At 42.6% G+C, this 12,421-nt stretch overlaps 1 protein-coding gene across 2 annotated transcripts in view; it reads right to left on the bottom strand.

Annotated features, from left to right (window-relative positions):
- Positions 1–12,421, bottom strand: part of PARP9 (poly(ADP-ribose) polymerase family member 9) — a 31,385-nt gene that overhangs the window by 1,404 nt on the left and 17,560 nt on the right. Inside the window, exons 3-9 of one of the 2 annotated variants that reach the window (XM_019522545.1) lie at positions 9,483–10,341; positions 7,292–7,522; positions 7,000–7,209; positions 4,411–4,486; positions 2,850–3,218; positions 2,306–2,457; positions 1,130–1,304 (exon numbers count right to left, since the gene is read on the bottom strand). In XM_019522545.1, coding sequence (XP_019378090.1) covers positions 1,130–1,304; positions 2,306–2,457; positions 2,850–3,218; positions 4,411–4,486; positions 7,000–7,209; positions 7,292–7,522; positions 9,483–10,316 — 2,047 coding nt within the window. In that variant the 5' untranslated portion in view covers positions 10,317–10,341. The remainder of the gene's footprint in view (positions 1–1,129; positions 1,305–2,305; positions 2,458–2,849; positions 3,219–4,410; positions 4,487–6,999; positions 7,210–7,291; positions 7,523–9,482; positions 10,342–12,421) is intronic. The other variant, XM_019522546.1, reaches the window with a different exon arrangement.

Raw genomic sequence — 12,421 nt, forward strand, 5'->3', positions numbered from 1 at the left:
TTTCACACGAAGTATATCTTAGTAACAGGTTAGGGCATGTTGCTGCTTTTTGAAGAGCTAATAATCAAAGGGCCTGACATGATAGCATATGGGCACATTGCCACACGGTATTAATGCCTAAATTCTAATCTTCACCTTCAAAAAAAAAAAAAAAAAAAACCAAAAAAACTTGGGACTAGAAACTATTTTAGTGTTTGGTGAAAGCCATGATGATCTCCATCTCTAGAAAAAACTGAATTGAGCCGTGATGCTAAAATCTTGCAGTGCTCAGTAACAAATGCATCTTCTGTATCATTTGGCTGAAATGCATTGTCCATTTAATTGTAAACTCTAGAGACTATGTTTTTTATTTTGTATAGCTCCAACGTCACTGCTGACATTCTTAACGTGTTGATTGTAAACATCCAACTAAGTTATTAACAATAGACTTTAAAGAGGGTAAATAAGAACTTAGTTCTCCCTCGAAGGATGTTTCTGTATGGACAAGGCCTTTCAATTTGTGTTTTTCAAGTGAAAAGGTAGGCCTGATTTTCAGGTCCATTAAAGCTGGGTTTTTTCCCCGGGTTTTACATTTATACTGATATAACTTCACCAATGCCAAACTGCTGCAAGGAAAAAACCAGTGCCGCAAACTAAGCCTGATCTAAGCAGATCTGAGTTCTTTCTAGCGCCTACATAATCACTGTAATAAATGTTCTATAATTAGATGGGTGCTGTTTATGATCCTCCAGCAAGAAAGAACTGGATTCTATCATTGCAGAGCTGTGTGGGCAGGCTGTATTAATAGGAGGAATGGCAGGTAGTTAAAATCTCACTGAGGCAAACAGGTATGGCTCTGAATACATACAGAAGCTGATCTCTTGTATAACAAGGAGCTGTTTTTCTGAGCTTCACTGAAATGTATCCAAGAACTGTTCTGTGGGGTTTTTTTATTAAAGAAGCAAAATACTCTTGAGCACTGGACATTTGATGGTGTTAAAAGTTCTGTATGTAGCAACAATAGTAACTGGACAGCTTGGGAAAATGACAATATTATTTGGGAGTGGGGTGAGATATAAAATGAAGTAAACCATTCATGACATGTTTTTGTTGTCTTTCAACAATATTGCAGAAGAAAGCAGTGAATTACCTGGTGGAGGGGAATACAGTCTGTGAAAACCAACTCGGCACACCAGGCTACAAAACTGAGCAGGAACACACTGGTACAGCCTTTGACACACTTGCTTGCCTTTATTTTTCAATTCTGCATTTCTTTGAAGCTGTTGGAAGGCAGCTAATAAAACAGGATTTTGTATTTTCTCCATCTGCAAGATAAACAAACTTGGTATAAATTGATAGAGGATTGGAGGCTTATGCTGCTGCTCATCTAAGTGCTGTTCTTTAAGAAGCCCTTCTTGCTTTCAGCTGAACAGCCAGGCAGTCAGTCTGTCTAAAGGAGGAAGAATCAGGGCCATGGTGCTTTCCTCTGAAGCCAGAATGAATTGTGCCCTACTCCAGTGGTATCTAATGAGTGAGTTGTGTTAATGAGTGTTGTGTATGTACTTAGGCTCTGCCAGGAGTTGTGTACGGCCAGTGAGAGGTTCTGCAGCCTTGATTCTTGTCTAGTTTCAGCTCTGCCTGCATTACAAGTCTTCTGTCAACAGACAGTCTCTGCCATCAGGAAATCACCACAATACCTTGTTACTTGTGTGGCTTCCTGCAGCTTCGCTACAGCAGCCATGTAGCCCAGAAAGCGCTCGCTGTTCAAGGGATTATGGCAGAAGTCATGCCACACTTACCCAGGATTTCTGTTGGCTTCCCCTACGGTGGCAAAATCTTGTTGTTTGAGTAGCAGACATTCATAGGGGTAAACCTAAGATGTCCTGCCTCAGTTCTGTTCTACATCCATCGGATATGTTTTGCCCCCAAAGGCACATCCATGTGCCCTCCAGCTTTGTGTCCTGAACTTTACTACCGACTCCCTCGGGAACAAATCAGCATCCTTATCACTCAGGCTCTACTAAAACTCAGCACTTGTGGCTGCAAAGCGTAAGGCCGATTTTTACAGTAACTTCTTAAATGTAAACTAAGGATCTAACCACATCTTTTTGAGAGATCAGCTCCAATGTTGTTGTTTTTTTAAACAAAAAGTCCTTTTCATTAAGCAGTAGATTTAAGCTTCATTCCCAGTCTCACTGTCTACTCAATTCCTCTGAGTCGTATGTTTTGATTATTATTTTTTAACTCTTAATACCATTTGGGGCCTGAACACAAAGTTTGCCTAAAGGTAAATTCACAATTATTTGAAAAAATACATTCTCTTCACCTTAACAATCCGAAGACCGTTTTTTTCAAACTGTCTCTTTCTGTCCCTGAATTCCTGACACTTTGGTTCTACCAGTGTGGTCCGGTACTGGATTATGGAAGGTCCTGTCTGGTGTTGGTGTCTTCCTGAAATAGGATCAGTTCCCAGTTGTCCTGGACACAAGTAACAGATATTTAAATTAAATCATGTAAGACTTTTACCAATTAAGTGCTTTGCCCAGGAGTCTTAGTTGGCTGGACCCTAATCTGCCCTTTCCTAGTGGAACCCCAGGTGGGTGTTGGCAATGCAATTACAGACCGACCTGTGAAATAAATTGCAATCCTCTGGCAATACTTGTCCAGCAAGTCAACTGAAGTTAACAGGCTAACCTGTGATCTCTCAAGAGTGTGGATAGCATCCATTACCAAAAGTATATAGTATTTAAGCACAGGGATTCTTTTCATCATATGTCAGAACTATTAGATATGGTCACCTAAATAGGGGGCAGTATCTGTACCAAAACTTTTTCATATTTCTTTGTTCTTACTAACTTAACCCCACTCACCTTTGGACAGCAGCATTTCCTCTTGTTTGACCATATTCTTCTCTTGTGCATAATACAGCATGTTTTCAATTGCAAATACTGCTTCAATCACAGCATCAGGAGAACCTTGAATCTCTAATCTGGTCTTTCCACCTTTCACCTCTTCTGATATGGACACACCCAAGGACTGCTGACAAGAAAGTTCCACAAACTCTTTTTTGCCAAAGTTAAAAATGTGGTGGTTTTCTATCTGGAAAAGGTGACTTTCCTGGACTTCTGCTAGGTTTTTGATCCACGTTTTTGCCGCTTCCAGTGTCTCGCATCTATTTCCGCTAAGTACAATGACTGGTGTATCTTTCTTATTCTTTGCTTCAGCTTGTCTGTCTGAACCAAAAATAAATATTATTTAAAGTACAATCAGGACACTGAAAAGTTTCCAAGTACTGTCACACAAAATGTTTAAAAGTAGCCTGCATGGAGCACTACAGGGAACCAGACTGGTTTTTTTGGCACTTGTAAAAAGATACATTATTGTTGGAAGATTTTTTTATAATGATATAAACAGTAGTTAGGTGTTGAACTCACACTGACTTAGTGGGAACTGGGGGCCTACCTGCAAATTCTGCCTTTGATAAAGGATGAATCCTATTTCTCTTACAGAATGTGGCAGATCTCTCCCTGGCTAAAGCCCAACCAGGATCTACTTCCCCTGCACTTACCAGATATATCTCCCGCCTACCTGTAAAACTCCATTGCATTTTATGTCAAATTAAATGTCAGTTCTTCTACAAGCCAGGTAAGGGCCTGTATTTCCCTTTCTTGATTTTATTTTTCTTGCCATGTTACTTCATCTTGGGTTTTAAAATGAAGTTGCTGTTACAGGGACCATGTAAGCTGATAAAATTAAGTGTTTACATAGACCAGCCATGTAAGCTTCACTTTTAACTCTCCACATGTATGTGTGGTAACTCTTAACATGAATACACTTCTAAGTGGAGATGACTGAGAGGGTGCTGCATTCCTTAAAAGGCAGTGTGGCCTGGAGTAAATTAACTATCTGATATTTCAATTAGATTTGTGGATTTTCTTTTTTTTAATTAGGAAGCAAATCAGCAAAAAAAAAAATCAATGTTCATCACTTGCTCACTTAGTACTGGCTGAAGAGAACTCTTAGCTTGTTAAAAGATTCCTTCTGATAGAAACGCTACTTTAATTTTGATTTGTATGTCTTTCAGTAGGTTGGAGCACTGCAAAAAAAATCACAAGCGTCTGAACAGCTGAATAGTAGCAGTTAATGTAGCAATTACATTGGGTTTGTCCAACTGACAGTCTGAGAAGAGTAAGAAAGAAAAAAGAGAAAAAGACAGTCGTGACACTAAAATAAGTTCTACAAAACAGTACTCCAAAAGAGGGTAATGCCTTTCCCCACCAATCATAACTGGTTGGGTCCTTTTCACCTCTTATCAGTTGATCTTACACACACAAAGAGTCAAACTGCAAAGTTTCTATACGCTTCCTTCCCCATGATGTTTTTTGGGAAACTGTCATTTTCAGAACTGTATCCAGAGCATTCATGACTCACCCAAATTCTGGTGTGTATTGCTAATCATCCTCTCTCCCAGCTGGCGTTTTGCTGAATCAAGCTTCATTTTGAAAGCCTTGGGGGGAAAAAAAAGATGATTTGGAACCCGTTTACAACCAAGTGACTTGCATATCTAAGTATTTTCACACAAGCCATTTGGCTCACCAAGATCCTCTTGAGTAAGCACTATACTACGTTAGTTAAACATATCCAATAAGCTATGGAACAGTGCAGCAGTTAAAACACCAGCTGTTCAGGTGTGACTTGGCCCTGGCCCCAAGAAGTATCATTTCATAAAGGGCCAAATGCTGGTCCCAGTATTACACCTGGCATAAGTTTTGCACAGAAGAAAGTTCAAAGTCACCTGGATGCAGTTCACACAGACCCATGCACCAGCTTGCAGACAGAAGAGGCTGCTTGATCCTCCATCTTTGTGAGGATTTAAGTTGTCACTGTACAGCATCCACTTCTCTACCCCATTCCCAAAGCTCCTCTTGATATTAAAAAAAAAAAAAAGCCCTGGGAGTGCTGCTCTGAGCTGTATGGTATATTTGGGCTTCCTGCAGACTGCCTTCCTGTGCTGCAGAAATTCAATATCCTGAGTGTCAGGCAACAAAAGAGCCTGTGGTGAATAAAATACAGGTTCTGGCATGTTATGGACACACAACCATGTGAGCATGTGCTCCAAGGAAACCAAGACAAAAGACAACAAAATGCAGCTGGGTCAGAGGTCTGGCATGTGGCAAGAAGATACAATCATTCTTCAGTCAAAGGCAAGGAAAAGTATATCACAGGCTAATACTAAGTTAGAAAATAGGGTATTACCCTAAATGCCACTGACTGGAGGGAGAACAAACAGCTCCAGAAGATTACAGCAGAGTGATCAAACCAGCAAAAATCAGCAGTAAAGTTTCTAGAAATTCTTACTTCAAATACTGGAGTGATGCTTCCAAATTCAGGGCCAAATTCAGAGATTATATGCAAGGTGAGATAAGGTATATACCAAGAAGTGAAGGTCTATTGGATCCAAGTGTCAAAACTGTTGTACTTGGCCCATCAGTGTCCCATAGATGTTGTATGAGGAAGAACAAATAGGAGACAGCAGCAGAGGGGCAGGCATTTGCTACATCTTTGTTCCATTCCTTCAGCATGTAAATTAGACTTCCTTATCTCCACTTACTTAGGCAACCTTACCCATCTCATCAGAATTTGATCCTGAGTATGATTCAATATTCCGTTACAGCAGAGGTGGGTAAAACATGACCCGCAGGCCAGATCTGGCCCATCAGGCACTTTCATCCAGCCCACAGCACCCACCAACTAATTGTACCCTGCTCATCCCTTCCGCCCCCATATACACCCCCCCACCAACATCCCTATTGTGCCTCGCTCCCACCCTTGTGAGTGGAAGAGTCCAGCCTGGCCAGCACACAACTTCCAGGCAGGGCTGGAAGGGCCCAGATCTGCTCAGCCTTCCCAGTATCCCGCTCACTCTGGGCAACAGGTAGGGAAGCAGCAGGGGTGGTGGGGGAGCTGCAGCTGGGCAGGAGCATGAAGGGGCTGGTGCTGGTGGTAGTGCAGAGCCCATGCCCAGGGGGGCGGCAGACCTAAAAGAGCTGCATATAACTTTCAGCTAGTATAAAGCGGCACAACTCAGTTGAAGTTACAAATAATGAATACAGCCTTGTCTTTGCAGCCTTTTTATTGTGTACAGGAAAAGCATGTTAAAATGTTCCCAGTGGTCAGAAAGCAGCATCTTCACTGCATCCTTCCTGCCAGCCCCCAGAAATGCAGGCCTGCTGTAAGGGCAAAGGGTAGAATGGCAGAATTGCACATGCTCTCCTAGGGAATCATGTATTGAACTTCCCCAAGACTGTTTTAGGTTACTGCAGGCAGAACCAACTCATAACCTTCTTAATAGGTTGGTGCTCAATCTATCTGGCCCTGTTGGCCAAATGAGTAGCATGGGGCTGGTCCATGGGCATGATCCAGCACAGGATCCAATCCACAGGTGCAATCTGGCACACCAACCTCATTCTGTGCACAGGATCCACCTGCTGCACGACCCCAGTGCTGACGCAATCCAGCACAGGACTATGTCATCTAGTCCACAGGTCTCCCAGAGCTGTCACAGTTAATGACGCCAGCCAAAGTTCAGGACCCACGGAGACCTCAAGAGCTGAATGACATGGCAGACTGGATCTGGATCTGGCCCACAGGCCATAGGTTGCACACCACTGTTATACCCAGTTTCTCTCCCTGAGCCATGCTGCTGGCTGAGAAGGAATGCTGAGCACTGTGTTCTCTGCCAAGTGATCTGCACAGCCATGTTCTCCCAGGATTTGCTTTGATCAAGAGACTGATTCAAGTTGCCTTCTAGGTTCTTGTTTATGTGTCCCATTCAGCCAAGCCTGCTGGCTTTGATCTTTGATTGCCCATGTCAGCAGCAGTGAACGAAAATGCATACTTTACAGGCTTTCTAGCTACAAATGCTCTGTATAGTGAACTTGGTTTGTTAACAATACACTGAAACACTTTTTATTGCTGTTGAGGGTGCTCTCAGCTTGTTGTCGATATGAAACATCTTACCTTATACACGTCATTGTCATTTGGATGAAGCACAAAAAATACTTCTATTCTTTTTGGGGGCTGTTCCTTTGCAAACCTGAGAACTTCATCAATCATAATACCTGCCACTTCATCCTTTGCCAATTGTAACTTCTCAATCCCTAATGCAGGGAAAGAAACTGAAGCAGACTGAAGTCCACGCAGACACTTCGCCATTGCAGTTTTGAGTACCTGCCAAAAAATGAAAGTATTTTAAAACTAACTTTACTTTTTTACCATATAGAAGTAAAAATCCAATTGAATTGAACATCACCTTGTGTTTATCATTGATAGAATGTGGCCATACTACATGGAGCACAGTTTTGCTTGCCAGATTGTGTCCTTTTGTCAATACATGTTGTCCTTCAACAAATGGATGGGGGTTTTTCAACTTGTTCTGAAATTCCTTCTCAAGAGACAGTCCTCCTTTTCCCAGAATGGCTTTTGATACCCCTCCTATCTTTAGATCATTATAAACAGCAACAGAATTCACAATAACATCAGTCTGAAAGAGAAGACAATTTTTAGCACATTTCAGTTTGAGTATGTATGCGTGTTAAGTCCACTGCAATCAAAACTCCCCTTTAAATGTTCCTGCATCTCAGTGTAAAAAATATCCTGCTTACTATAGGTGTTGTAGTTGTGGTGGTACAGAAATTATGTGAGAGGCAAGGATTTCTTAGTGTGATATCTTTTATTAGACCAACTATATAGCCGAGATAGAATTAGACAAGATTTCGAATGCAAGACCTTCAAGACACACAAGACTGGCACTCCCAGTCTCCGGAGCCTACTGGAGCCCTTCAAGGCTCTGGAGCACTCCCGAGGTTGGAATGCTGATCAACTGACTGGCGCTCCCAGCCACAGGCATGCCATGAACCCAGTTTGCTACCTACTGGTACAGGGAGATCCCAGGACCACGATCCTGGGCTGCCCCTGTACTGTAAATAGGCATGATTGGGATCTGATCCCCAATCCCACATTCCCATGTGTGACATGACAGAAAGCTTGATTGTTGGACTTGGGGATCAGATCCTATTGCGCCTTTAACTGAATATCTGTCAATGGCCTCTGGGGTACTCGAACCTGGAGGAGGGGAATAACAAAACTGTGGTTGCCTCTTCTGCAGGAAAACAATATGGAGAAGGTAATTCCCAAGCTCTCTCCTTCTTCCCTCAGTGCACTCATGAGGGCAAATATAAATTGGAACTAAATATGCACAATAAAAGAAAAAAACCTTTTCATTACCATGGTTTGATCACAAAGATAGAGACTCAGACCTTAACATGGCTGTTCAAGGGTAACTAAAAATACATGGCTTTTAGGCACACTCATGTTCAACTTCTTGAAAGGAATGAAATACTCTACTGCCTTGTCTAACTCACTCATGCAGGATCCCCTGCCATACATTTTGCTGCCTCTTATCTCCACATCTTAAAATTATGTGCATCAGGGAGAATTGAGGCATTTCTTCAACAAACAGATTGTAGAAAAATTCTGTGAGATGCATTAGTCATCAGTAGCAGGCACTATTGTTAAAGCTGCCATGTAGCTTCCAGCCTAATCCTCCCTTCTGGTTTATTCCCAACTAGATTTAACAAAAAATCTCTCTCTCTCTCTCTCTCTAATTAAAGAATTTAAAATAGATATACAGAATATTAAATAGTTTTATGACTTGCTGCATAGGGAAGGACATAAAGCAATAGCTTCAAATTGCAGCAAAGCAGAGTTAAGATTAAATCTCAGGAAAAACTTCCTTACTGTACAGTAAGGCATGGGGAATAGACTGCCCAGGAAGCTGAAGAATCTCCATCACTAGAGGTTTTCAAAAAAGAGGTTGACAGGCATGGACTAGGGATGATTTAGGATTAGCATTCCTGAATTTGAGCAAGGGACCAGATGATCCCTGAGGTCCCTTCCAACACTTACAATATGATGAATTCCATTTTAAGTCACACAGAGTTTTAAGGATGTTGTGTACCGTTGCTTTGTTTTTAAATAAAATATTGTCAGCTGTACCAGTCTATGCTGAATGCCCCAGTGGCAAGAAGAATTCATCCCATTCCCAAAGAAAAGTGGAATGCCATAAAAGCTAGACAAGCCACCTTGTAGAGAACATATCAAAACCTGTTAATTATCAAAATAGTATACCAGAATCAATGTTAAAATAGGAGAGTAATATTATGAACTTTCCTGCTTTGTCTGCTGTTATCTCTCTGTAGTCTAATGGCAGCGTGTACCCAGAAAAGAAATTTAAATTTTTTAAAACTCAAAGTCATATTAAGAGATTAAGACTTTTTCTAGGTTAACTGATGCTAAGCCTGGGTGATTAAAGGCAGGAGGTCAAGATGCACATTTAAGAGACCGAGAGGCCACTACGAGATGGTCCATGATCTAGCATCCTGCACCCTGCTGAGATGCAGATCTGTGCTCGGCATTTCACAGGATACAGGGTGAAGACTTACACACTGATTTTCAATGAGCCCTCTTTTGATGTGTAGGCAAAGGCCATTGATGGTGATGGAATCTGGAGACAAGCTGGATGAAGCTGGCGCAGTCCCCTGAAGTGCACTGGTGTCACTCTTGCCCAGGTATTCTTCACAGGCCCGTTTTATTGCTGCAACTGTGGGCTCATCAATGTTTACCAAGCGGATTTCTTTCAAAGGGGGAAATACTGGAGCCAGATCCACAAATGTTTTTATTGTCTGTACAATCACAGAAGCACACAAATCTAGTGGGAAGCCAAAAATTCCTGAGCTCACTGCAGGGATAGCCACAGACCCAATGTAATTCTCTGGTTGATTAACATAGGTCAGGATGTTTGCAATAGCTGCCTCAAGCTTGTGACAGCATTCATCCTTGTTATATGCCAGCCACCTGGGGCCTACAGTGTGGATAACTCTCTTACAAGGAAGCCTGCCTCCACCTGTTACTGCTATGTTCCCAGCACTGAGTGTCCCATAGTGTTCAATATGAAGTCTGCTCTGTTCTTTAATTGTTGGCCCCCCAGCTTCTGCAAGAGCAAAAGCAAGTCCTGCACCATGATCCAGATGTTCATTAGCTGCATTGACCAATGCATCAGCATTGTGTGTTGTAATATCATCCATCCAAACAGAAACCGCAATTCCTCTTTTTGGACTTTTCCTGTACACTTCAACGGGGCATGGTCTACCCTTAAAGACTGACGTGCAGACAAACTTCTTCTGAAGCAGATCACGTAGACAGCCCTCTCTCTTCTTAAGGATTTCATAAACATCTCTATTGATGATGATGGTTACGTTTTCCTCCTCCATGGCCATGTCGGACTCTATGGAATAAAATAACCTGGGAGAAATGCAGCAATTTCATGTCAAAAACATCATTTTCAATTAAGACCAAGTTCAAGCTTTTAATAATTTTATTTTAAATTGGCTTGGGATGTTAAGCAAAAACCCGTTACCAGTCATTCCTATTGGCAAAGTTTTCTCTGCTCCCTTCCTACCTCAGAGCCACTATAAGAAGGACCAGTTATGGGCTCTCATCACCAGTAAACCAAGGAAGCAAAGGACTTCCAAATGAGAACTTCCTTATGATCCCTGGCCTGGCCATTCTTGAAAACCTTTTCTCATCTACTTTCACTGCAACTCTCCTCCCACCCTGTCTTATGATTATGCTGATGCGGTCGTGTTTGATCCAAGTAGCTGCCACTTCCTGACTTCAGAGGGAACTCGTGCCCCCTTCCTCTGCCCACATCAACTTCCCTGTCAAGCAGGTCCCACCATCCCAGCCTTCTTTAGGTCCTTCCCTTCCTTGTCCTTTTCATCTCTTTATGCTTCGCCACTGATGTGAGTTTTAGGACACTGGGAACTCATCTTTGTGCATTTTAAGGAACCAGCAGCATTCTGGACCAGAAAGCTGGTGAACGCTTGGTTTTCTGCTCTCACATTTTCACCCAAAAGACAACTGCAGTCCTGCAGCTGTATATGAACAGGCACGGGGTACCCAGCTTAAGTTCCTTTTAGCCAATGTTCTTTGACAGAGAACTGAGCAATTTCATCTTCTCTCCCTGGTAGCAGGGTATCTTCCTTGAAAGAGTCCCTCGGACACTGGCAGCAGCTAGTCCCTGTGTAATGCAGCTTGATTTCCAAATACTTCTTGCGATTTGCCAGGCACTGTAATGCATACCTTTTCAGTGGGGAGGTTGCCACTGCACCACTTGTAAGGTCCCCTGGATTCTGTTATCAGACCCTCAAGCTCTCGAGCCTTTTGTGCAAGAAACAGCTGCCTGGCATTACCCCGAGCTGCTACTGCCCCCCCCCCTGAAAACAACTTTCTCAAAGGTGCTCTAAGAAACAAAGTGCAGCACACAGCAGCAAAGATACTGCAGGCTCTGTGATGAAAGCAGCACTGGAGGAGAAACTGTTGGGTGACCATCCCATAACAGTTGCTGCTTCAACAACATTTTATCCTACTCTGCTTGGTGTATATTTGAATAACCAGCATTGATCTGGAAAGTTTATTGTCCTGTTCCCATGTCATTACCATTGCCAAGTACTGTAATCCCCTGTGATGGAAGGTTTCCATAGAACTACATATCCTAGATATCCTTTTAACTTGATTGTGCAAATCCTTACAGTCTGCAGGAACTGATCACATTTTTCACTGAGGTATCTGCCTTAACATGGAACTTAAAATAGACTGTTCAGCACTTCAATATTCAGAAGATGCCCTGAATTTGGAGGAGCGTTGTTGGGTTATTTTTTTTTTTTTTAACTCAAAGCACCTTTGCTTATGCATGACTATACTGTAGTTTTAAAGTCGCTAGCTATAAGTGGAAGCTACATAAAACTGATATCTGTATCTAGCCCACAAATGCTGGTTTAGCTACTTGTATGCCTTCAGATGTACTTGTTTTATTTTTAAGTGAATTTTTAGTTCCAGTGGAACAAGTTAATACTGTATTTACCTGAATACAAGATGACCCTGCATGTAACATGACCCCCCAATAAGTAAATTCTATTAAAGGAAAATTTATAAATGTATTACTACTTTCCATGTATGAAATCTAATTATTAGAGGATCATCTTAAATTCTACCCACCCACACTACTGCAGGTGATGGGGGCAGCAATGGGGCAGATGGGGGGAACAGACAGTGGGGAAGGGCAGGTGGTAGGTCAAGCAGTGGAGAGAGAGTAAAGGGGCAGCTCATGGAGGGAGCAGTGGGGGACAGGCAGTGTGGGAAGTGGTGGGGCAGGCAGTATGCTCCCTGGCATATGTCCCCCTGCCCTCATTATGCCTACCCCTGCAGCCTCAGGTCCCTAAGCCCCTTCCCCTGTCCCCTCCATGCCACTTCTACCCCCCTCCCAGCCTTGGGTCCCCACCCCCCAGCAAATCTCTACCTGCCCCTCCCTACGTTCACCTTT

Source organism: Gavialis gangeticus, unplaced genomic scaffold, assembly GCF_001723915.1.
Source record: "Gavialis gangeticus isolate Ggan-Ray unplaced genomic scaffold, GavGan_comp1, whole genome shotgun sequence".
NCBI classification, from domain to species: Eukaryota; Metazoa; Chordata; order Crocodylia; family Gavialidae; genus Gavialis; species Gavialis gangeticus.